The sequence below is a fragment of the Athene cunicularia genome, assembly GCF_003259725.1.
Source record: "Athene cunicularia isolate RWA chromosome 3 unlocalized genomic scaffold, athCun1 chr3_part1, whole genome shotgun sequence".
NCBI classification, from domain to species: Eukaryota; Metazoa; Chordata; class Aves; order Strigiformes; family Strigidae; genus Athene; species Athene cunicularia.
The window spans coordinates 89892280-89915669 of record NW_020799097.1 but is presented as its reverse complement, the minus strand read 5'-3'; the positions used below and the strand labels follow the sequence as shown (position 1 = coordinate 89915669).

The 23390-nt window shown below is 35.2% G+C and overlaps 1 protein-coding gene across 1 annotated transcript in view; it reads right to left on the bottom strand.

Annotated features, from left to right (window-relative positions):
• TTC27 (tetratricopeptide repeat domain 27) overlaps positions 1–23390 on the bottom strand; it is a 137611-nt gene that overhangs the window by 47106 nt on the left and 67115 nt on the right. The window contains exon 10 of the mRNA XM_026844603.1: positions 14225–14338. Within this exon, the coding sequence (XP_026700404.1) occupies positions 14225–14338 (114 nt within the window). The remainder of the gene's footprint in view (positions 1–14224; positions 14339–23390) is intronic.

Sequence of the window (23390 nt, the reverse complement as noted above, 5' to 3'; positions counted from 1 at the left end):
CAGAAAAGCCACAAACTGAAGGGGATAGTCAAGCTGAACCCTTTTGTTTAATAACTTTTATACTCTGTATGACATTGTTAGTTTAGGTATGATACTCAAACATACATGCCTCTATGACCCATTTAATCTATTCTGTATTCCACCTGGAACACCATGCTCAAGAAGAATAATCTATTGGAAACACCCTGTACTTTTTCTATTGCTGGCAGATTTGAATTTACCTACCATATACCTCACATTTGCATTTTGCTTATGGTAAATTGTACAATAGTGTGTGTATATATATACTCACACACACAAGAAAAAAAAAAAAAAGACAAGTTGTCCATAAGTAGCAGAAAACGCCTAATTCAAGCTTTATCACAAAACATATTATAAGTAAATATACTACAAATAAATATTCAATATAAATATTTATATATAGCAAAAAAAATTAGAACTTAAGAATTAGACAGTAATTTCTGAAGGACATAAATGACAAATACTTAAAATAAAACAAAGAATTTCAGAGGAAGAGTTCTTAAGATCGTGTTATTAACTGCAAGTATGTGAATATTTTCAGCTTCCTCTTACACCTAAGGTAGCAACTGGATGGTATTTTGTTAAAGAAATAAAGATCTCAAGGAAAAAACACAGCACAACACATGATATAATCAGGTAACTCAGTACAGTTTTTTACTGGTAATCACACCAAGCAGGATTCTTTCATGTTACTTACATGTCCTTAGAAGTCTGTAAAAGCAGGGAAAAAAAATATTGTCTAGTAACCCATAACCTGAAACCACAGATATGCGGCTGTTGTAATTGCTAACAGCTCTTTTTGCAGCATTAGAAATAGCTAACTTTTTTCCTTTTTACACCAGGCAAGTGCTCTTTTGCTGAGATCTGTTTTTCATCTATTCTTAGTTGCAAATCTCAAGAACACCTTTAGTTATTTGGTGAAGGGGACAGGAGTATGAAGAGAAAAGACAGACAAGTTGAGTCTCTTTTGTCCTGAATTTGATCAGAATGTCTCAGATAACATCTTGGGACACCCATTTTTTTCCCTTCTTAAAAAAAAATAAAAAATAAAAAATTATCTTTTCCCTAAGAATAGCTTCCCTTTACAGTGAAACCTTGACTGATACCCAGTAGTTTCTGTTAAAAAATTACTTGGCAGGAAATACACATTCTTCCAGTAGCTGAGCCTGACCCAGCAACCATAGAGTATATGATGGTAAGTACATTAGAAATATGACACACAGGCAAAGTGTTTAAACTTTAGCAATCCCAAAGAAAGTCAATCACATATAAAGTCATCTGTTTTCAATATATGTATTTTCTTGAAAGACATCCAATCCAGTTCTTCACATGTTCCTGGAAAGCTCTCTATACATAAGGGAAAAACAAACAAACCCCCTATCATTCTCTGTTAATAACTGATCTACTCACCAAAGAGGAAAGTAAGCATCTTCAGCAACAACTGGCTTGAAATAAGTTTGATTTCCAGTAAAAAATGAAAACACTCTAAATGCATTAAATATTCCATGCCTGATTATATGACATATTCAAATAGAAGCACATCAAGCTCCCCTGAAGACTCAGTTCTTTATCAGAAAAGGAGGAAATCCACAAAAATACAGTTCTCTCCTCAATCATATAGCAGTGTTGGGCACAGCCTGTCTGGTACACAACAAATTAAGAAACCAAACCAAAATAAAATTTTCATTCAGCTGGATGGAGTTTTATGGTCTGTGCTGGTCACCCTCACCAAACAGGTTAAGGGACAGAGACTGGACAACTGATCTTGTCCTATTTCACCAAAGAGCAACTGCAACTAAACACGGACTTAGGATATTAACAACCTTGCCCAGGAAAACCATGGGCTGTAGAAACAAAATGACAGTCAGTGCAACACATACACCCTTTACTCAGTTAACAGCCTCAATTACTTAACCAAGGACAATCAGCTGCAAGCTCTGGTGGCACCAATCTTGCACTGGAGGCAATTTTCTTGCACATCTTCAGGAGGAGGTAGCATAGCACCTTCAGAGCAACAGATGCACTTTGGTTTCAGCTGTCCTCTTTTACTTGAGATACTCTAAGTATCTGGGTCAGAGAAAGAGGACTGAAAGACAAGTAAGCCCTCCTCTAGCAGCTGCCACCACCTACTTCCTGCTACCATATTTTCCAGGGGAGAGAAGAATGTTTGCTCAGGAGTTTGCTGGGCCTCTGGCCATTCATCCAATCCTCAGCCTGCACCTTTAATGGAGAACCAGAGGGAAGAAGGCAGATTTCAGACCAGATGAATTGTCCTGGCAAGGTGCAGCTTCAGAGCTCCTGAAATAGTTTAAGATTGCACTATAACTTGGCATTTTATAACTTAAGTGACTAAACTTGCACCATTATTAATGAGCTTTGCTTGCACACATTTTACACAGGGGAAAATGGAATAAAGCAGGAGATGAAGCATTCTGTGGTAGAATAATTTACTGCATGTTTCTATTTCTAGGCAACTTCAATGTTTGCACAGATCTGCATCTGGAAAAACGGGCAGGTATAGCATAGCAATGTGTATAATAGCTACAAACAATAATATTTATGCCATTTCAAATCTAGTTCAGACCTGGTAGGTCGTATCACTTACAAAAACTTCTCCACATCTGTCAAAACGCCCAAGTGTTATCACAAAACAACACTGCTATAGTTGACAACATTCAGACAGACAGCAGTACTATGAAGAAACTGGGTAACTGCTAAAGCAAATGGAAATACTGAAAAGAGCCAATATCATATCATCTTAGAACGCTCCATACACTGATCCAAATGATTATTTGAATCAATGGTCCTTAAATCAGTTTGGAAAGTTCAGAAGCCAAATATATTCCTCAATTCCTAACTATAACTGGAACAGGAACTACATGAGTTGAGTTAGGCCAGCAAACAGTTCTCTGGTTCGAAGCTACATCCAGCCCACACTATTGCAAAGTTTGTCTCCAGTACAGTAATTTCCAATCAACTGATTCTTTACAGGTTAGATTCCCAAAAATCTCCTACCTCTGAACATTTAGAAACCACGTAATTACCATATTAAATATTTTTTTTAATAACCCAACTCACTCTGTAACTCACTGGAGAACTAGGCCCTTGGCATGATAGAAATTCCTTCAGTAGAAACATCTACCAGAAAAAGCAATTCTAACTCCCTACTACAGCATCACAGTTACAAACTAATTTCAAAGCATGAACCTTTTTATTTTTGGAATTAGTTCTTGTTTTTGTGATATAATCATTTAATCTAAAAAAATAAAAATAACATTTTCCCTCATTAATTACACAATAGTCCCTTCTTTTCTAGTTTATCTTTTCCACAAGCATTATTTTCCTTCACTATTTCTAAATTTCTCTCACGGAGATTTCTCATCAGTTTAATGATCTTTTTTGCAAATCCCTTCACCCCACTTTCTGTGAATCCATACTCTTGAGGTTAACAGTTACATATCTCTGTGGCTTATACTTCATCAGTTTTGTTGCAGAAACTGATGTGTTGAAATTTTACTCTTAACTGGTGTTCAAGAAATAAACTGCCTAAAGCATTCTCCTTGATTATCCCTGGTGTTGACCTACATAACAGAAGCAAAATGCTTCCAATGTAATGTTTTCAGACTCTACCCCAATTTGGCTGTACAACGTCTTTCTTGCCCCTAACTGTAAAATTTGAGAGTAATTCTTTCCAGCTTTTATCAGATTTCCCTCCAAAAATCTCCTTTGACAATAAATGCATTGGCTTCTCTTAAAAATCACAGCTGTAAGCTGACCTGAGGAATTTTTTTTTTTTTTTTTGTATCAGGAGAAAAGAAAAGCTTTACTGACAGACTGTTTACTCTTTCTTTATTGAGTGAGTATACAAGCACAAAAGCAAGAACCACTAATTACTGGCATTTGCTAAGTCAGCTTTGACTTACTACCTATTCCAACTTCTGCAAGTATTAGAGCACCACCACTATGTCCATATTCTTTTGCTTCAAATACTTTTAAAACTAAAACCAGCCTCTAGTCTCTCATTTCCTGCAATGGTTAAAGCAGCACTAAAATACCTTCTAATGGAAAAATTTTTCAAGAACAATGCTGGATCACTTTCAAAATATTGTAAAACACATAGACACAAACACTTCTATCAGTAACATTTGTCTCATTGTTATTGTACTATTTCCCAGGAATTGTTTTTGTACGTCTTAGCTTCATTTCAGTAAAGGCCCTATCTACTACACATATGACTATAAATGAGTCTTTCAAGACCTAATTCATCCTCTGTTTTGAGTTACAGTTCACTGTGGCCCTGGAACTTGTTGATCTGCAATAACCTATGCACTTAGTGCCTTCTCATCATGTCAAAAAATTCTTTTAGTAGGCTCTGCAGGGGAAGACTGGGGGTATATTCCTTGAAGAAAACTGTGAGACGACAAAGAAAATTGCTTTGTTTTATTGAAATAATTTAATTTCTTACCTGTAATATGTTGATCACCACTACTGAATTATAACTGCAAAACTATCATCATCAGGGCATTTTATACTTGCTCTGCATATATTTTTATTCTTCTTGAGAACTATTAAAATCTGAAAAGAATGTAAAATTCACTGTTTGTCTTAATTTGGCTCTTAAAAAGCCATTTTATGGAGTAAATGGTTTCTAGACTTTTAATAAGACTGCTGCCCTAATCAAACAAAATATGCATACAGATACATGTCATTGAAGATAAAACGTATTTGAGACAGAGAGAAGTGATAAAAATTTATACAATTTGAATTAATAAACTTCAATATTATTTCAGTCAGCAAATAATTTGGGGTTTTTTGTTATAATTGCTTTATGTGTTCAGTGTTTTTTTTTGGTTTTGGGTTTTTTTTTCCATCTGTGACGACAATGTTATTTTGCTTTAAAAGACTAATTTCCATCAGTGATGAGAATCAAGACTGCCATTCAATTTTACAGAGCCTTATTTCCATCTTTTTCTTAAATCAGGAGGATCCAATGCAAACATCTTTAAGACAACTGTATCTTCAGCATAAAGCTCCTGGTTTGGTTTTTTTTTAAAATTTAAATATTAGAGAATGATGAATGGCATTTCTCACATCCTAAATAAAGTTAACTCACCATTGTTTTAAGACTTTTCTAGATAGAAATTTAAGTTTGGTTAGCAAATACAGCAAATGTACATTATTATATCAATTAAATAAAATTATAGGCGTTGTAACCAGAAATACAACTATCGATGCATTCTGAATTTACAATTTGCTCCTTTCTTATAGATATCTCAGAAATGCATGGGTTCTGATTACACTGTTTTACAAGACATTAAAATTAGCAGATCTCAGTGTTTCAGGCCTAATTTTATAGAGTAAACAAGAAAAATGTGCCTTCTTGCCTTATCAGCTCCCAAGGAGTTTCTCAACTCTGATTAAAGAAGGTTTTGAGCTATGAAAGAAAATATGTCTTTGCACCTGTGTGGCAGCTGTTGAAGGCTGGTTTACTACTTCAATGTACTCTCATTCCAGGTACTTCGCCAATAGTTTTCACCAGATCATGCATCCAATTATCTTTAAAATGTTGACATCAAAATATATCCTGCTGATACATTAATTTAGATTACTGATTTTGTAATAAATTTTTGCAATACAATATCTAAATATTAATTGGATGTACCAGTTTTTCTCTACCCTACCTTATGTCATAATTGCGCTATCACTTCAACTTTGTTGTTCTACAGATAGTGACTGCATCATCGACAGAGATGCTGAATGTATAATGGTATTAACATTTTTAAGTAAACAGTTCAGCTAAATTATAAGTTTTAAACAATTATTCTACACTCCTTACTCTATTAAAAAAATTATTTATTACTTCTTGTTAACCTTATTTCAGAGAGTGAGTATTTAGAAAAAATATGCTTCTTTTACTTACTACCTTTAGTAGGCCTTTTATCTATAAGGTTTTTCAGCCTAATTCTCTGGTGTACCAGTTAAAACTATTTATTTTTTCTACTTTACGTGGTGGAAAACTACTGTTTATATATTTCCCAGCCCATTTCCTTTGTGATATTCTGGTAATTTGTTCTTCCCCACTCCATTATTACTTTGTCCTCAAGCAAACAAACTAAATCTTCACCTTAAGCTTACTCCTTAAGTATCCCAAACATGTTTAAGCACGTTTATCATACAAAGTTATCCACATCGTAATGACTTCAAACTCCAGAATTATTCAGGAAGAGACTACCTCTTGAATCTACAGAACTGGTTTCACTTATACAGTCACTTTGATGTGCGTAAAGTGGGAAAGCCAAAAATTTGTAAAACATCTATGCAAAAGAACTTGAAGTACTGGACTACCAATAAGAATTTTTGCAAAACTCCAGGCGAACTTTTCAGAGGTGAGATGATGCCGATAGATGTTGATAGTTGGGGCAGAAGTTGTTGATTAGGGTGTTGCAATTGTACATGTCTGTATTTTTTCTAAAATGAGTCATGTAGTAGATTCTTATATGTGAATCGTTTTGTTTGTTATATCAGGTCCCTGCAACTGTGTATTTCACTTTGAAAACAGTACTAGATGACTAAGAAACAAATATTCACTTAGGTTGTCAATGTCATTTTACTAAAAAAAAGCTTCAACTTCTCTAGCCAGGGCTTTTGCACCTGGGTGGGGCAGGAAAACACACAAGAGGAAATGAGTGCCACAATCCCAAATTAAATATAAAGCATTTTGATATCAAAACAAGCAAAAAGAGGTCAAGGTCATAGTAGAAGATAACTGGATTCATGAATGTCTGACGTAGTATTTCCTTTTCATTCAAAACTGAGAGCCAAGCAGTATACCAGGCAATTTAGAGCATCTCCTGTGCAACTGCCATTTGGAATGTTTTGTTGTAGTCAAACACCACCACCTAAAGAAGCATGGTAAAACAAATGAGGCCTCTAATAGCACAACAGCATTACTGACTTTCAGAATGCTGAGCTTACTGTCCTGGACAAATATTGAGCCCAAAGTTACTGAGTGCCAATGCTTAGGATAGGGGTTTTAATCTTAAAGTCTGTTAATGACTTAGCCTCACAACAAATCCACTTACACAAAATCTTCAGAAAAGTACTATGTATATTTTTTATCTTTATCCCACTTACATTTATGTTTTTACTTAATGTTACTTATCTGAAATAGTTTATAGTTATTACATTGTCAAGCAAATGTACCCTCTTGAATGTTTTTGTTTTCAAATAAAAAACTTTCACCTATCAATGATGTTATTAATTTTTCTGATCCATCAAAAGGTGTACGCAGAACTTCCCCTAAAGTCTCTAGAAGCTTGATTTACAAGCTTACTTGTGAAGGATGGATTTAAAACCAGATCACTCATTTTCTGCTGTAAAAGCAAGAATACTGATATAATCCATCAGTTTGCCATGACAGCACTGCATTTAAAATTAGTCCAAATACAGGCTAGATCATTTGGTGTTTGGGGAAAGAACATCCCCATTTCCATACATGCATCATGCCCCTTTTTTGGTATGCCTGCAGCTTATTTGTTTGCAGTACAGCACTGTAGTCTCTCTCTTACTCTGCAGTCTCAGATATATCTGCCTAACCTTAACTTTGATCTGCATCTTTATGTGAGTCAGAAACAGAAGAGGTAGTTGTAGTCCCCCTCCCAAAGAGATATGCGTTGAAGGTTCCCCCTTTCCTATAAGGGGACTTGACATTTTTGTCACAGCTCAATATAGCTGCATCTGCCCTAAACCAGTAGAAAATGTCTCATGTGATCATATGTGTGGAGACTCACCCATGGAGGACAATTGCATCTAGATAGATGCAAGTCCCCTGTTTGTAGCTAGTGATACTGCCATTGGTAAACAGTAGTTATAAAACAGTCTGCACAGGGTGCAAAACCTGCAGAGGAACTGCATATGCGTCAAAATAGCAAGCCTGCATTAAGTTCCAAACTGTTGTGGTTATACTGCTTTTATAGGTCCTAAATCAGCTTGTTCTGGGGGAAGGCACAATTGCAGTCAGTGCTGAAAAACAGATCCAAAGACATCTTGCATCAGCTTTGCTTTCTGTTTTTCATTGAATGAGGAAGTAAGCACAAGGATAGAGGAAGAAATAAAAAGAAAAGCTATCACTGTTAATTTAGAGTTTAATTAGAATATAGGAGGAATGGACAAGTGCCTTAACAGATAAGGGAGATTCTGGTTCATACTACCTGGCATATGCATTGGACAATGAGACTCAAGAAAATCTGTCTACCAGTACTGGGCTATTTCAGAAAATGATTTGTTAGCTCACTGCAGGATACATATCCCTAGATTTGCAATTATATTTATAACATACAGCTGTAAAGATTAATCTATTCAAATTTAGCAACAACTGTAAAGCTTCATCTATTCACATTAGCAACAGGTGGGAATAGTGTGTCCTCCATGCCTTACATCTGGTCTGATTACATGTGCAACTTAATTATTTTAATTGTCTAGTTCACTGAAGTTGAGCTTATAATGCTTATGCCTTCCAGTGCAAAGCTTAGGCAGAAAGATGTGAATGCGATGTCCTGGATCTGTTGATACTCATATTTTTCTTTGGAACTTGCTGTCATCACTTTGTCTATAAAAAAATAGCGTAGTATTACTATTCAATATGGTTTAAGGATTCTCCTGTCTGACATTATGACTCCTAATATCATCATTCAAGTTGTCAGGACACTGAGTGAAGAGACTCTAAAGGGAGAAAGGCAAATTCCTTCAGAGCTGATAATCAATGGGAAATGTGGAAAAAATGGGAGGGTTAGTATTTTTGGCTACTTTTGGAAAGACCATTGACACTAGAAGTGGAACAGCTCAGGTATTTAATTCTCAAATGAGCAAAAAGGTTTGTACTTTAAAAGTACTACTGAGAAAATATGAAGAAACTTTAGCACAGAAAGAATGGCTTCATTCTTTTCCCCACGCCGGCTAATAGTGCTGATCCAAACTGGCAAATACAACAGTGTAGTAGAAAACTTCTAGGCAGAAATCATTACATGGAAAATTATACTATTCAATATTATCTTTTTCACCAGTGGTACAAAACCACTTCAGTTATTCCTGAATAACTCTTGGCAGACTGGATCTATGAATCCCCTTGTCCACCCCCGTATGGTAATTGCATAGTGGAAGAAAAATAGGGGCAGCCAAGCACCACCACATTAATTATTTTGAAGCGTGTAATGAGTTCAGTGTATCTCCAGAATCACTTAGGTCATGTAACATCTTCTGTCAGATCTGTCACCTGCTTAAGCAAAATGAAATACATTCTGGAAAAGTGTGTCTTGAGACTATCACCAAGAGGTCACCCTCTTCTGATTGCTTTCTGAAGAAAGAAGGTTTATTTCCAGCCTTCTGGAGACCTTGTCATCTTGCATAGAATTAATTAAGGAAAGGTTTTATAAGACACCTGGGTTTTCTCCTCTTCATAAACACATTTTAGAACATGTTCTAATAATAAATACAATTCATAATAGCTGAGAACTATTGGGATATCAATGCAGGATCTCTACAGGATAGGAGAGGTCTGTCTTCCACTTACTACTCTTCTGAAGGAAGTGAGTTAAATCTCTCAGTTCACCAGTGCATCTCACAGTAACTTTCCATTAAAACTTTCAACGTCATGTGAAACAAATTTATTAGCGATTTTCTTCTCCTTCCTCACCTCTCCCATTCCATACACAACTAAAAGCAAGTATTAAAATCTTTAATGTAATCCAAGAGTACAAGAGGGGGTTAAAGAATATGAATAGGAACAGTGACCTAATAGTTTAGCTGAACAGACAAGTGATATCATTCCCTTGGTCATACTAAAAAGTCTCTCTACATTGCTCCAACCATGGTCTTGAGAGGCCTGGCCAGAAAGATATTAGAGTTGAGAAGCAAAAGTGGGAAAAATCTGTTAGCCTCAAACCTCTGTAGATCAGCCTATTGGGAGAAAGACTGCTCCCCTCTCCCTTTTGAACTCTTCCTTTAAGTATTTATTTTGTCCAACTTAGAACAACCACCAAATAAAGCAAAGTACTGGAAGCAAGTTGACAAGGAGGTGACAATTTAGTTTTGTAAATAAAAAGGATATGTTTCTATGATAAATTACATAACTTTCTTGCAGAACCATTGAAAGACCATCAGTGTGAAAAAAACAAAACAGCAAAGTTGCATTCAGGGTCATAGAGCTCAAGATGCCAGTTCTGTAAGATCTGTACCAGCCTTTTGTTTCTAGAGGTGTATATAAACTCTTTTTAGATTTGAATGACTTGAACACTAACTAGCATGTTTCTATAGCAAGAACAATTTAAAGAAAAAAAAAAATTATTTCCCTTCTTCATACACACATAAAACCATAAGTTGCTGGAGAAAATGACACTCTGAAGTATTATTTAAGTGAAAATTACAGGGCAGTTGACACAGAATTCCCAACCACATACATTTGTGTATGACTAAGGATATAAAACAAGATCTCATGTGACCTTTCACTCTTAGACATAATGATTAGCCTATAATATTGCTAGTCTTCTCCCAGCTCTCCTGAAGTCTTATTAAAAACACCCTTTCAAGACACATTTCTCTCCCCCTAATAGGCAAATTCCTTTGCTGCCAAGAAAAGCAAGCAAGAGAGAACCGTATGAAATACCGCATGTGTCGTGCTGCGTGGTAGGAAAACCAAGCGATTAGCTTACAGGCATGCTACCACCAGGTGCAGTGAGGAGCAGAAAATACAATCAGAAAAGGGGCACATAAGCTGATAAAAGCTGCAAGCATAGAGGTAGCGAGTGTAACTACTCAGGTCAAACTGCAGGAAGGAGCTGTAACAAGTCACTGTAGGATAAGCCTGAGCAGGCTACTGCTGTAATCAAGCACATGGCAGCTTCACCTCTTCCACTGCCCATGTAATTCAGCAGTAACAGTGCTCTCACTTCACCATCCTTTGTACAAAGCATGGCATTTTAATTCATTTTGCTTCATTCTCAAAAAATATTTTAAAATCTACTGAAATGGAAGAGTACACTTGTTTCATACAACAAGAAACTACAGTGGGATGCTATCCTCTGTGCTTTAAACTGGTCTGTTTGGTTTTGTCTTGGCTTTTTTTTTTTTTAAATGGCCCCTCTCTTTTCACTTTTTTTTTTTCATAGCTCCTAGACCACTCAAAATTCCTTTTTTCTCCCCCATCCTATTACTTGAGCTCTGGCTGCACTTTCAGCAGTAATCTGCTGTTTAACAGCTTATTCCGACCCATTTTCCACTATTAATAGTTTCTGAATTACTTTCTTACGATAGAAGATAGGTGGAGGTCCCAAAACTGATGCAGAAATGACAGGTTTCTGATTATGTGGAGAGCTATTTATCAAATTTTTTTTTTCTTCCTGTCTTCTTCTCTCCCTCTTTCCTTACTTTCCACTCTAGCACTTCTCACCCTCCATCACCTACAGCCGTATGGAAAAAAATCCAAACATTAAAAAAATCATACTGTATCCAGAGACACATTTTGGTTGGCAGTACCTTGATCCAGACTCCAATATATGTTATAGTGGTCATGATTAAACATTCTAGTGGAATGTAAAATAACTGTTTCAGCTCTCAAAAAGTGTTTCCTTTTCTTAGGAAAACGGTTGAAAAAAAGCACTGGCTTTAGAAATCTTTAAACTTACATTTGTGGATCCAAACATTAATTAGGCAAAAACTGGACAGAGACAACCAGTATCATCCAGAAAAAGTTAAGCAAAAAGTCTCTCCTCACTTCCAGTTAGCTATTAGCTGAAGTACATTCCAGAGTACCCAGAATGATCATTTTAAAACCTGTTCCAAATACTACATTATCCGAGTTCAGCTTTTTAAAGTAATCAGAAAAAGGTTTTGAAAATGATCATTCCAATTCCTTTTGAAACTTTCCAATTAGAAAAAACCAACACAAAATAATTTCATAAAAACTGTTTAAAGTAAAGTAGGGATATACTTAATACTTGAAGTCTGGCAGCTAAATTCAACTAATATACCCTCATTTCAAAAATACCTGCAATTATTTTCAAATAATTAAAATAAGTTAAACAAAGCCGGGCCCACAAAAAAACGTAGCCAAAAAGTGCTTTCTTTGACAAACCAACAACGTAACCTGGCTTGCTTTAGGGCTGAAAAGCAGCATATGCCTGCCCAGTGATATTCATCTAAAAAGATGCTTATCAGCTGCAGATTCATTACAGAAGCAGGTAAGGGTGAAAATAGGGACAGCTACAGTAGAAGAGGACAGGAAAGTCCCAGCATCAATAAGTCAGAGCCCAAGATAGCTCATGCACTCTTTAAACAATCCTAAAGTAACTTAGAGGATTTAGCTTACCGCTTCTTATTCAAGCTGTGTTACAAGAATTTTTATAATTCTTTAAAAATTTGATATTGCAAACAATGGGGGGGGAATCTAATCATATTTAGATTATCCACATTATTACCCACATCCTCCCTTAAACTTCAATCTTTAAACAAACAAAAAACTCCCACAAAAACAATTTGTATGAAAATTCTGTGGTTGTGAAATCCACTCTCTACTGATAAATAGCTGCAGAACTTGCTAGCTCTTTGACATTTTCATGAAGATGATATATCAAAAATGTATGAAAATAACACTGTTCACCCTATGTTTTCTGATTCCTTCTTAGAACTGCTAGAAACCATGATATTAATAAATTCTGATCTGATTGAACTCAGGAATGAAAACCTTAAATGGAAAGTTATTCAAGTTATTTGATTAATTTAGCATATATCAGTCCTTAAACAATTTTTAACTATTATTGGAAACTGCTTGATACCGTAACCAATCAAGACAAATATGTTATTGTATTCAAATGTCTAGAAAACTTAATGAAAGCAAACATAAGCATACTAAGATCAAAGATAATATTTACAATCATAGATTCTATGTCTACTGTGGTCACCTCAAAATGTCACAGTGCAGGCTAATCAGATTCTTCACATTACTGCAGTCGCAACATATGAAGTCAGATAAATGTACTTGCAATGATAACCCCTTCAAGAAGATTTCTGTCATGAGACTGTCAAACTGTATAGTATAACAATTTTCAGTACTCAGGTTTAATCAAGCTAGACAAAAATGTTGGAGACACTCCAGCTGTTTTATGACTTAGGGCATCAAGGATCCTGAGATCACTTTCCAAATGCTGTCAGATGCTACATGTCCCAGACTTGGAATCCTGGCTTCCTTGACACTCTCCTACTGACCTCAGGAATTCCACTATAGCAACTCCATGTCCTCCTCAGCAAAAGAAAAATGCAGCAGCACATCCAACCTGCGCTCCTTCTGAGATTCATGCATCAATAATGATTTTAAAATGAAACATTAGCTTTTCAGGATTTAATTACACAGTACCATAGTCCTAAATTTTATACATTCCTGACTGTTTTAGTCAGCAGGACTGTTGCCCAATGGACATATAGGAATGCCTGCTGTTCACGTGTGACAATAAGACTTAACAGCATAAAGATGACAAATGACTGACAAAACCCTATAACATGAAGAAAAAAAAAAAATCTTTATGTACGCTACAGACCTTTTCTTTGAAATTTTTTTTTTTTTTTAAATCTTATTAGCTGACATTTCAGAATCTTAAATTTTCTTTTTTGTATTTGAAAACTGATCAACTCTGGAGCAAGATTATTTATTCACTGCCTTATACTTGCAACAAAAATATTAATCACTAAGTATCACATCAAAACTGTAAAATGCAAGTGCTGCTTTATTCACAAATGGGCTTTTTTGTTCTCACAATACCAATTACTATTTACAGGTTTCAGTGTTTTCTACAGATGATTTACTTGAGTAAAAACTATTAAAAAATATATCAGTAGCAGCTTCACAGTCACGAACTTCTACAGAAAAGACTCTTCAGATCAGAGGTCAGAAACCAGAGGTAAGAAAAGAGATTTCAATCTTCCAAAACTTGCCATGTTTTTGAAAGAAAGTGATCATTTATTACTTCTGCATGTAAGAGTTTATCTCAAAACTGGCAGACATGAAAGGATTTGTGGTTCATGCATCTAATTTGGAGACAGAAAATTATTTCACTGCCCAGTTCAGCGAGGAATTGCAGAAGCTCCTAACTCCTGCCTGTTTCCATTTAACATATAAAGAACCCCTGTTTATAACAAGACAGCTCAGAAGTCTTACCTGAATCTGCTTCATTGCCCGTTCCATTCTGCGAGTACTTCCTTTCTCAAGCTTGGTCCGAAGGAGTAAGGCTGATGTCTGAATGGCCCAGAACTTTGGCTGAGAGAGCAAGCACTGCAGAGAAAAATAACATTTTTTCATTATTTCATTTTAAAAGATACTGAAGACAGTATAGTTTTTAACCGTGTTCTCAAGCATGAATGCTGTTTCCTATTCTGTAAGTCAGATATGTGGTTGTAGTATTTATTTGATGAATTGAAGGCTGTACAGATTACCTTAATCTATTTCCAATATGAGTGTCCATCAAAATTATTTTCTCCTTCTCAACTACTGCAGCATTGTGTGTACACATACCCATACTGCATACACCAACTGCACAAATCAAAATGGCTACTCAGAATGAAAGGAGAAATAAAGAATTTGATAGCAGTCTGGCTCAGCCTTCTCCACCCCTGCATACTGGACAGCTACAGACAGCAGCAGGGCTCCTACTTTTTAAGGCTGAACAAAACCAGCTCTCTCTTGGCCTTTCCTCATATGCGAGGTGCTCCAATGCCTGCATTAGCACCACCTCCACATTAAGTAGGCTGAAATTGCTAAGAATCTGAAGAATATTAATTAATTCAGAATTTGCCATGACTTGAGAATAACAGGAAAAATTTTTGACGTGTAGACGTATAGGGAATATGGAATAACCTAGATAAGTATTTCCTAAAGACATGGTAGGTTATCACTTGGAATGCACTGCCCTTGATGCCAGGATTTGGTGCCAGTCTCCAACCACTGATTTTTAGGAAAGCCCAATAGGAGATATGTAGCCAATATAATTTTGACATCCCTTAATAATTTACAGACCACCTGGATTCTTTCCAGTATGGTTTCAGACACAGTATTCCATTTTTCTGTAAGATACTGGCTTTGAAAAAGGAGACAAGAGGAAAACTTCCTTGCTAATTTTATTGACACTTCAAATACGATCCAGCTTCTCTGAGAAAATAAATTTGTCCATAGATATCCACAGACTGGAGAAAAAGTCCCAGTGGTTTTATTCTTCCCTCTCAAAGATCTCCCAAAGCATTAAAAAGTATACTTTGCTGGTGGTTTGTGTGAAATGCCTGAACGCCTGACAAAATTCTGTCATATTGTTATCAACCTGTTTTTCTTTTCCCTAGTGTTTTCACAGGAAAGGAAACAGAAATAAACAAGGTAAAACAAATTCTCTCTATGCAAAACTACAATAGGAAAAGAGGCAACAGCAAATGAAAGCATAAATTAAAGCAGTATGAGTGCATGTATAGCCATGAGATACTTCAGCACCAGCCGATCCTCCCTCTCGTGACCAGCAAATCTCTGCACTGATTCTTTCATGACTTCTCATCAGTATTACATTAAAAAGTACCCAGAGGCTTCTATACCATCCTCTATCTACTGAGGACCTGTAAATATTAGAGGAACACAATCACAATGTTCCTCTATATTCTGTATACTTTCAAGTGCCCTCTCACAAATTATGATCAGTAAATCTGTAACTGGTCCAAATCCTAATTCTGAGAGCTCATCTCTCTCCTGTCTCATCATGGGAAGTTCAGTCTACTACCTATTTTTGTTTGGTCTTAAGACAAATCATCCACTACGGGACACTAGCAAGGCATTCTTAACAGAGGACCCTCAAAAGAATAATGAAAACTAAAGGGCGTGACTAATACTGCTCCAACAGATATTTTCAGTTCCAATTACAGCCCTTGTCCAGCAGCGGAGCTGGTCCCCTCACTCTGGTTCACCTTAGCAACTGGCACAAGCAGGGCACAGCTCAAAGCATCTGTCCACGCACTCCAGCTCTGCAAGAGAACCAGCAGCTCAGGAGAGCCTCTCCTCTGCCTTTACGTATATCTCCTATGCCACTGTCTAGGAAGAGATTTAAGCAATCATGGTGTATGAGGTGTGTATAAAGTCATATGGGGAGGGAGGAGAAGCAAAGAGAAACAGGGTGGAAGAAAGGCAGAGGTAATTATGTTTCATACCTCTGCAAAAGCAATGACAGTCTTATCTTGAATAACAATCCTGCCTTTCAAAGGTATTCATAAAACAAAATGTCAGGTATACCTGCTGTACAATTACAGAAGAAAAATTTAAAATTCTCTAACAGTTTTATTGATACAAAAAAGCACTGCAGCTGTATAGGACAATGAGAAGCAGGCCTATTTCTCAGTTAAACACTTGTAATTTTATACTTGTGCTGAGCTCAGTCCTGTGCCAGAACTCAAATGCTCACCTTTTCATTGCCTAACTGTAACTTTTAAAGCACTACACATACAAAAAAAAAATATATGTATAAAGGGCTCAAATGTTTATATTCAAGGGCTGTAAAGAATAATTTCAGAACATGTATCCATAACTATTAAGCAAGCTTTAATCTTCTATCCCAAATCTCCAAATAAATGTTTTCTTGTAAGTCCCAAAGGTTTACATTTTCACCTGAAGCCAAATCTAGACACTAATTAACGAGACTGTAGATTAAAATAAAACATCTGCAAAGAAGAAAAACTAAGTCAAGATTATGCAAGTTTTGTCAACATATCTGAAAGTTTATTGTACTTTACCAAAGGCAGCTAAGAAAATCAACAAAATAATTCTAAAACAAGACCACTATTGAGAATCTTCACAAGCAATTTTTCTTCTTACTTTAGGAAAGAACAATAAAATAAAGAAAACCAGGAAAATTAGATGGGGTGAGAAGAAAGGAAAGAAAATAAGGTTATGCAACATTTTCTGCACTGAATGGAATGTTTTCACATGGAAAAAGTCATTTCTCCAATTCTTCCCCACATTTTTTCCTACACATAGGGACCCTTTATATCATCCTCTCCCATCATATATTACAGTGTGAAAAGGAGATTACCAAAATATTACACAAACCAGAATATTTTATTCAATATATCATCCTTGCATGACACTGGAATGAAACAACATGATCCTCAAAGTTTTAGTAACAAAGCAGTTCGTTATTGTACAATATCTTTATAATATCCCCATTACTATGTAAGAACAAAATGACAAGTAATACCTGAATTGTGAGCTAGGTGCACATTACTAATGACACACAGATCAAAACCAGCCACATAAGTTCTGCCAAACCCAGGCTAAGTCTCATTAATGACTGATTCAACCTCATCATTATTCAGAATTTAACCCTAGGTATGATGCACTCCCTGATCACTTTAATAACTTTCTGTTAAAGAAACAGAGAAAGAACAGTTGCAGTTTGCAATGTCTATAAACAATTGAGAACAAGCTAGCAAGAATCTTCAAGAAAGCTTGTGCCATTGGTATTTGTATGTATACATTCATGCAAATGCATGTGTATGTTATTTATGAAGTTACAATGTTTTTGATTTTAAGGAAATGACACACAGAGAAAGCAGCCTGCATCTTAAAAATCAAGAATGTAATATATTCAGGATAAAACAGAAAAGTTAACTAAATAACCCTGGGAAAGCTGTGACACAAAGAGTTACACAATACTACAAGATATCCAACCAACAATCCAAACCAAACCAAAGTCTTCTGCTGGGCAGATAAATAAGACTATCAGTCAGCCATGACTTATAAAAGGTATAGGTTGTTCAGAGCAACTCTTGTGCATTATTCCATCTATTATTCAAAAAAGTACAAGTACCTATAGGAATTCTTTCTGACATCAAAGTCAGGAAAAGCTTACATGAGTTTATTAGACATGCTAGGCAAGCTGGAACAGGTAAGTATGATCCTTGTTAACCACAGTTCTAAATAATTTGAATATTTTCTGATTTTTCCTTATTATAAATTTATAATTTAAGTAAGACCATGCTTTTATTATTGTACCTTGATCCCTGATAAACTGTCCGTACCCTAGCAAACTACTATGATTGCTATAATGGAGCTATCATTTCAAAGTGGACTTCCAAACTCAGCACTTTTAATTGTGACCACTTTTAACTGAGTTTGCACATCAGTCTATCACTGAACCAAAAAATATTCTGCTTATTGGCCAAATCACCAGGATGTGGTGAAATGACTTACTTGAAGGCACAGGCGTGAGATACCCTAAGGATTGCTCTGTTCCTCTGTCATCCCCTTCAAAGAAATGACCTTTGGTTTAGATTCACTCAGGTATTTGTTAACATATTTTAAGTTATAAACAAACAGAAAACACTGGGAGGGATTTAGAAAAAATGAAAAAACAAATCCCTTTCTAGTTCCTTTTCATTACCAATTTCAGTTAACATACTTCAGCAGCTTTGTTGTTTGCTTTTCTAAAAAGCCACACATAATTAAGATTTCCAAATTACTTATGTGGATTAATTCATGTCTATTTATCATTGGTCTTGCTTCATATAACCAAGTATATAATTATATCATGGTTTTTATTAATTCATTCAGATAATTAACATGAAAACATTATTTCTTCAATATAACCAAAGGCAAAATGACAACCTTATAACTCATTCTATGCTTGTCTGTAAGGTAAGAAAATACTGTGGCTTCTTTTCAACCTCCTACATTGTGCAGAGTAGTCAGGTGAGTGCATTAAAAAACTAGTTGAAGACACATGACTGAGGCATGAACAGGCAAAATTCTTGCTTCTTGCAGTTTCATTGCAGACTTAACTGTTTATGTCTGGTGAAGGACTCTCACTAAAAGCTACCTTGCGATTGCTTCATTTGTTTTTAAGCATACAGCAACAGACTCTTTGATGTAAAAAGTTCTGTGCAATTCAGTCTTAAGAAACAAGAGAAGAAAATTAGTATGAGATTAGGGAGAATTTGATTTTGTTTTCCACAGTCTCATCTAAATAAGGTGATGCTTAAATTTCTGTGTAACTAAAACAAGTTTTTAATAAAGTCATGTTCAAATGAATTTAATTTGAATTTTTTTTGGAAGTGTCTCCTGACAAAAAAAGGTAAAATGAAATAGAAATAATGACTTTTAGAAAAACCTGAAAGATGACACATTATTGTGGAAAAGTTTCTTTAAATTTAATCTACATATTTACAACAGAATAGTATTTCATAAAAGATACTCCTTGGAATTCTGAAAGAAGCATGTAGAGGAAACTTTGCCTTGGGAAGCAGTTAGATGACCTTTACAAAACTATTTCTAATTGCCTAAGAAAGATTAAATCAAGCCAAGGTCCAGAGAGAAGCAAAAAGCATAGAAGTTTTGAGAAATATCCTTAGAATATCAACTCCTCTATTAATTAAGCTTGAATGCAGATGATTTCCAGTAGTACTGGCAGCTTCTGGTTGAAATGGGAAGTAACTTTAAACAGTAATTCTATTAGAACTCTATAAGGTAAAGTACATTTGTGACTAAATGGTTTCCAATACCAGTGCATTTTTTTGTGTACTGAAAGGCAGAAGTATCAAGAGGATAAGGAAAATACCAGATTTCTAGTTACAATTAAGCAGAAAAATCATGGCTTGTCAACAAAACAAGCCAGTCAATAGGACCACTTTTTGCTTTTCTGCTTAGTGAACGTGTAAAAATTTGCTGTTTGCTGAAACAGAGCAAGTAGCTTCTATGTTCAACACACACACCAATTGTGCTGTACATGTTCATGCCAAAGATTTAAAAATAAATAAGAATAAAAAGAAGGTCTGATTATGTATCATCACCAGCGAACACATAATGCTGAGACTTCACAAAATTCACCTGGCAGTGTTTTCCTTCTTATCACAACACTCAACAGTTTACTAATCCTTCAGTGTCCAGAAACTAAGAGGAAACCACAGTAACTATGCACATACACAAAACCTTAAATACACAACTAAAAGACATTACTGTTTTCTAAATAGGCAAAAGGTAAACTATATATTTAAATGGACAAGAAAAAGTACTTGATGTTTAAGCTGATCTATCTATCTGTGTATCAAAGGATTGTTTTTAAGCACAGAACATGGTTCTCCTGGTGAATATAAGTATTTTAACGTGAAAAAGTTGCTGAGCAACCATGTAAAGGAACTAACCCCTATCTCCCTTTTATCTATATACAAATTCAAAGTTTGTATTTCATAATTATCACAATACACATGCTCTGTATTCTCAGAGGTGAAATTGCTAATAAACTAAAAATGCACTAAGAATCACAGAATGTTGACTAATCATTGGAATTTTTGTCTTTGATCCACCATTCTCCTCTGTTCAAAGCTACCCCAAGATTTTTCCACTTTTTATTTCCCATCATGTTGTTATGCATAACTCTATATCATTACAGATCATTCATATTGTTATATATAACAATATATAATTATTGTACATAAATCTCTATATGTATTATTATATAATTGTAATAAAATTAAACCCTTAAACTAAAATGTGTATCTGTAAATCCCCATCTAATTCATCCCAGACAAAGACTAAACACTATCATTTTGGAGAGATTTTTTTTTTCATACTAACAGGGGAGCTCCACCAGTCTCTTCATAAACCATCAGTTTACTGAAATTGAATAATCTTAAGTTCTGATTAAAACAACTCCCATTCCTGTATACTTACATAATACAGAATACTTTCTGTTTCTTTGAGAGTATCACCTCAACTCATGACAACTTGACTTTAGGTTCAAAATTCAAACATCACCTGACATAGATAAAAATTCCTCTCGGACAGCGAATTGGAAAAGGTGGCAACAAAACACCATACGCCAAATTCAAAGCTAGTGACTTCACTGCTTGTTCATGGTAAGTTATACTAATGGATTCTTCAGTACAATCTTCAATTTATATAAAACATCATGGCTACGTGAAACTTCTGAACAAACAACAGTGCTTAGGAACAAACAAATAAGATGCTGAAGCAAATGTTTTCAAACCATTTTCTCATTGCACCTTCTGTCATCTATAACCACTGGCACTGCAAGCAACATTCACAAATAATAATTTTGGAATTTACACCACTAATCAAGGTGGTAAAATTCCTCACCTCCCAAGTATTATTGACAAGAAATATATGATATTTGATTGCACGTGTCAATAATTGGATAAGACCTACTAATCTGAAAAAACAAATTTTGAGCATCTGTTCAAGACCTCAAACCTTCAGATAAACTAACTGTTAACCTGTAGAAACATTAGGATTGCTTTACACACAAGCAGTTAAAGATGTAAGGCTGTATACTCTCCAGTCACATTTTATTAGCTATGAATACCTTTGTATTTTCTAAGGCCCAACAGGAAAAAAAAAATACATCAGGATTTCACTCCAGATGATTCTTGTTACAACGTCACAAATACTAATCCTATTTGGTACAATTATGTCCTCAGAAAACAACATGAACAAGGTAAGGGACACAAACAAGGAAAATAGTATTTTCATAGCTTCAGAACACAAGGCTTCTATAGATCCTAGGCCAGTGGATATATGGAAATATTTAGTAGTTATCAGGTAGAAAGGCAGAGAAGAAAAGACAGTCTGTAATTTATCCAGCAGATCTAGTTCCTAGCATACAGATGTAGTAGACTGCCTTTTTTTTTTTTTTTTTTTTTTAAAGGGAATACTCACATTAATATGTAAGTGTGTATTCTACTCCACACACACCCCCTCCTCTAGGTCAAATTAACTGCTCAGACATCAAACAAACAAAGGCCCTGTTGATATGTTTTAACAATTATCAAAACCTGTGCTGTATATGGCTTGACATATCTGTTAAATTTTATACTTTCACTTAACACTGAAATCTATCCTACACTTAAAGTCATTCTAAGGGTGATTTGAGCTGGAAAATCAAAATATTACCAACTTATCCTGCAAATTAAAAGTGTATATACATCAACACAAAGACAACTGTTTTCAAAATTTCTGTTTTTTTCCTATCCTCCAGACAGTAATGTCAGCTAACAACTGACCAAATCTTTTTCCATATGGCTTTGACAACTATATATATATTTTTTTAAAAACCCAACAATTTGTAATGTCTTTGGAGTTGCAGACTACCAATTGATCAAACAGTCTTAGGGCAAAACTATCGAGACAAGAATAATTTACATTTTCTTTGCAAACACCACAACTTGTATTACACACTTAAAATGAATTATATGTCAGGCATTGTTCCAAGTCCTGTGTTAGTGTTTCTTTTTCAGTGTTGCATGAGGAGAATGTCTTATTACTTGGTTAGGTCTTAAATATTTTCTTGCCTCACAGTATCTAATATAAGTTCTACATGGCACCTTTGAGAAGCCAAGACCTTTGCACTGTAACAAGAAAACAAAAAATTATGCAATGCTTGAGCCTGTATGACATGCATTAGCAGAAGTTCCATATTTTCTTTTATTAGGTCTTTCATTGATTTTAATGAGTTGTTACATCAAGACAGCATGTTACAGACGCAATCATATGACCACTTGTGATTTTTTTTTTAAGGTCTCTTCAAATTATCATGGTTTAGGTATCATCATCTTTTTAAAATAGTTGTGTCTATTTCTGAGAGACAGGCAGAAATTCTGAAAGTATCAAAGTGACAGAAGAAAAGATTTACTTTCCTGCACTGGCTGAAACATCAGCATGTGCACAGTGCCATTTTCCAGTACTGCTTTAATATTCCATATATATTTCAGTCGGTTTAGACCACACATTCAGCATATTTTTTCAAAAGTCTAAAGCTATTCACTCAACTGTATGACAAGGGTTTATTTTGGTCTATAAAACTAATCCTGGGACTGTACAACTAAAATAGCTTTTCACCGCAACAGGTGTTAGCTGATCATGAGCAGAGCTGGGCTTAAAGGTCTTAGCCACAGCCATTAGAAATACCTCTCAGTGTTAAAAAGTCAAGAGCAAGGCCAAAACACGATCAGTGATCCGCATCAAGGGACTAGTTTAATTAGAATGGTATTTTTAAAATTTGCTTTGTCTAGTCTTGTCTGGTAGCCTCAGCACTCAAGTTGTAACATTACATCATTGTAAATACAGAGTACATTTTGTTGAATTTGACTGCTAAAACAAGACGATACTAAATGATTTTTTTGCATTTTTATATACTTCAGTGTGTCTGAATGAGATTCTTTCACATATATAATTTCACAGTCTTGGATAATTGAATGCATTTGAAATAAAGTATTAATTATGAAAGCTTTAAAATGAAATACACACACAATGGTCAGTTCCTTCTTTCTCCATCTGCAGCTTTGAA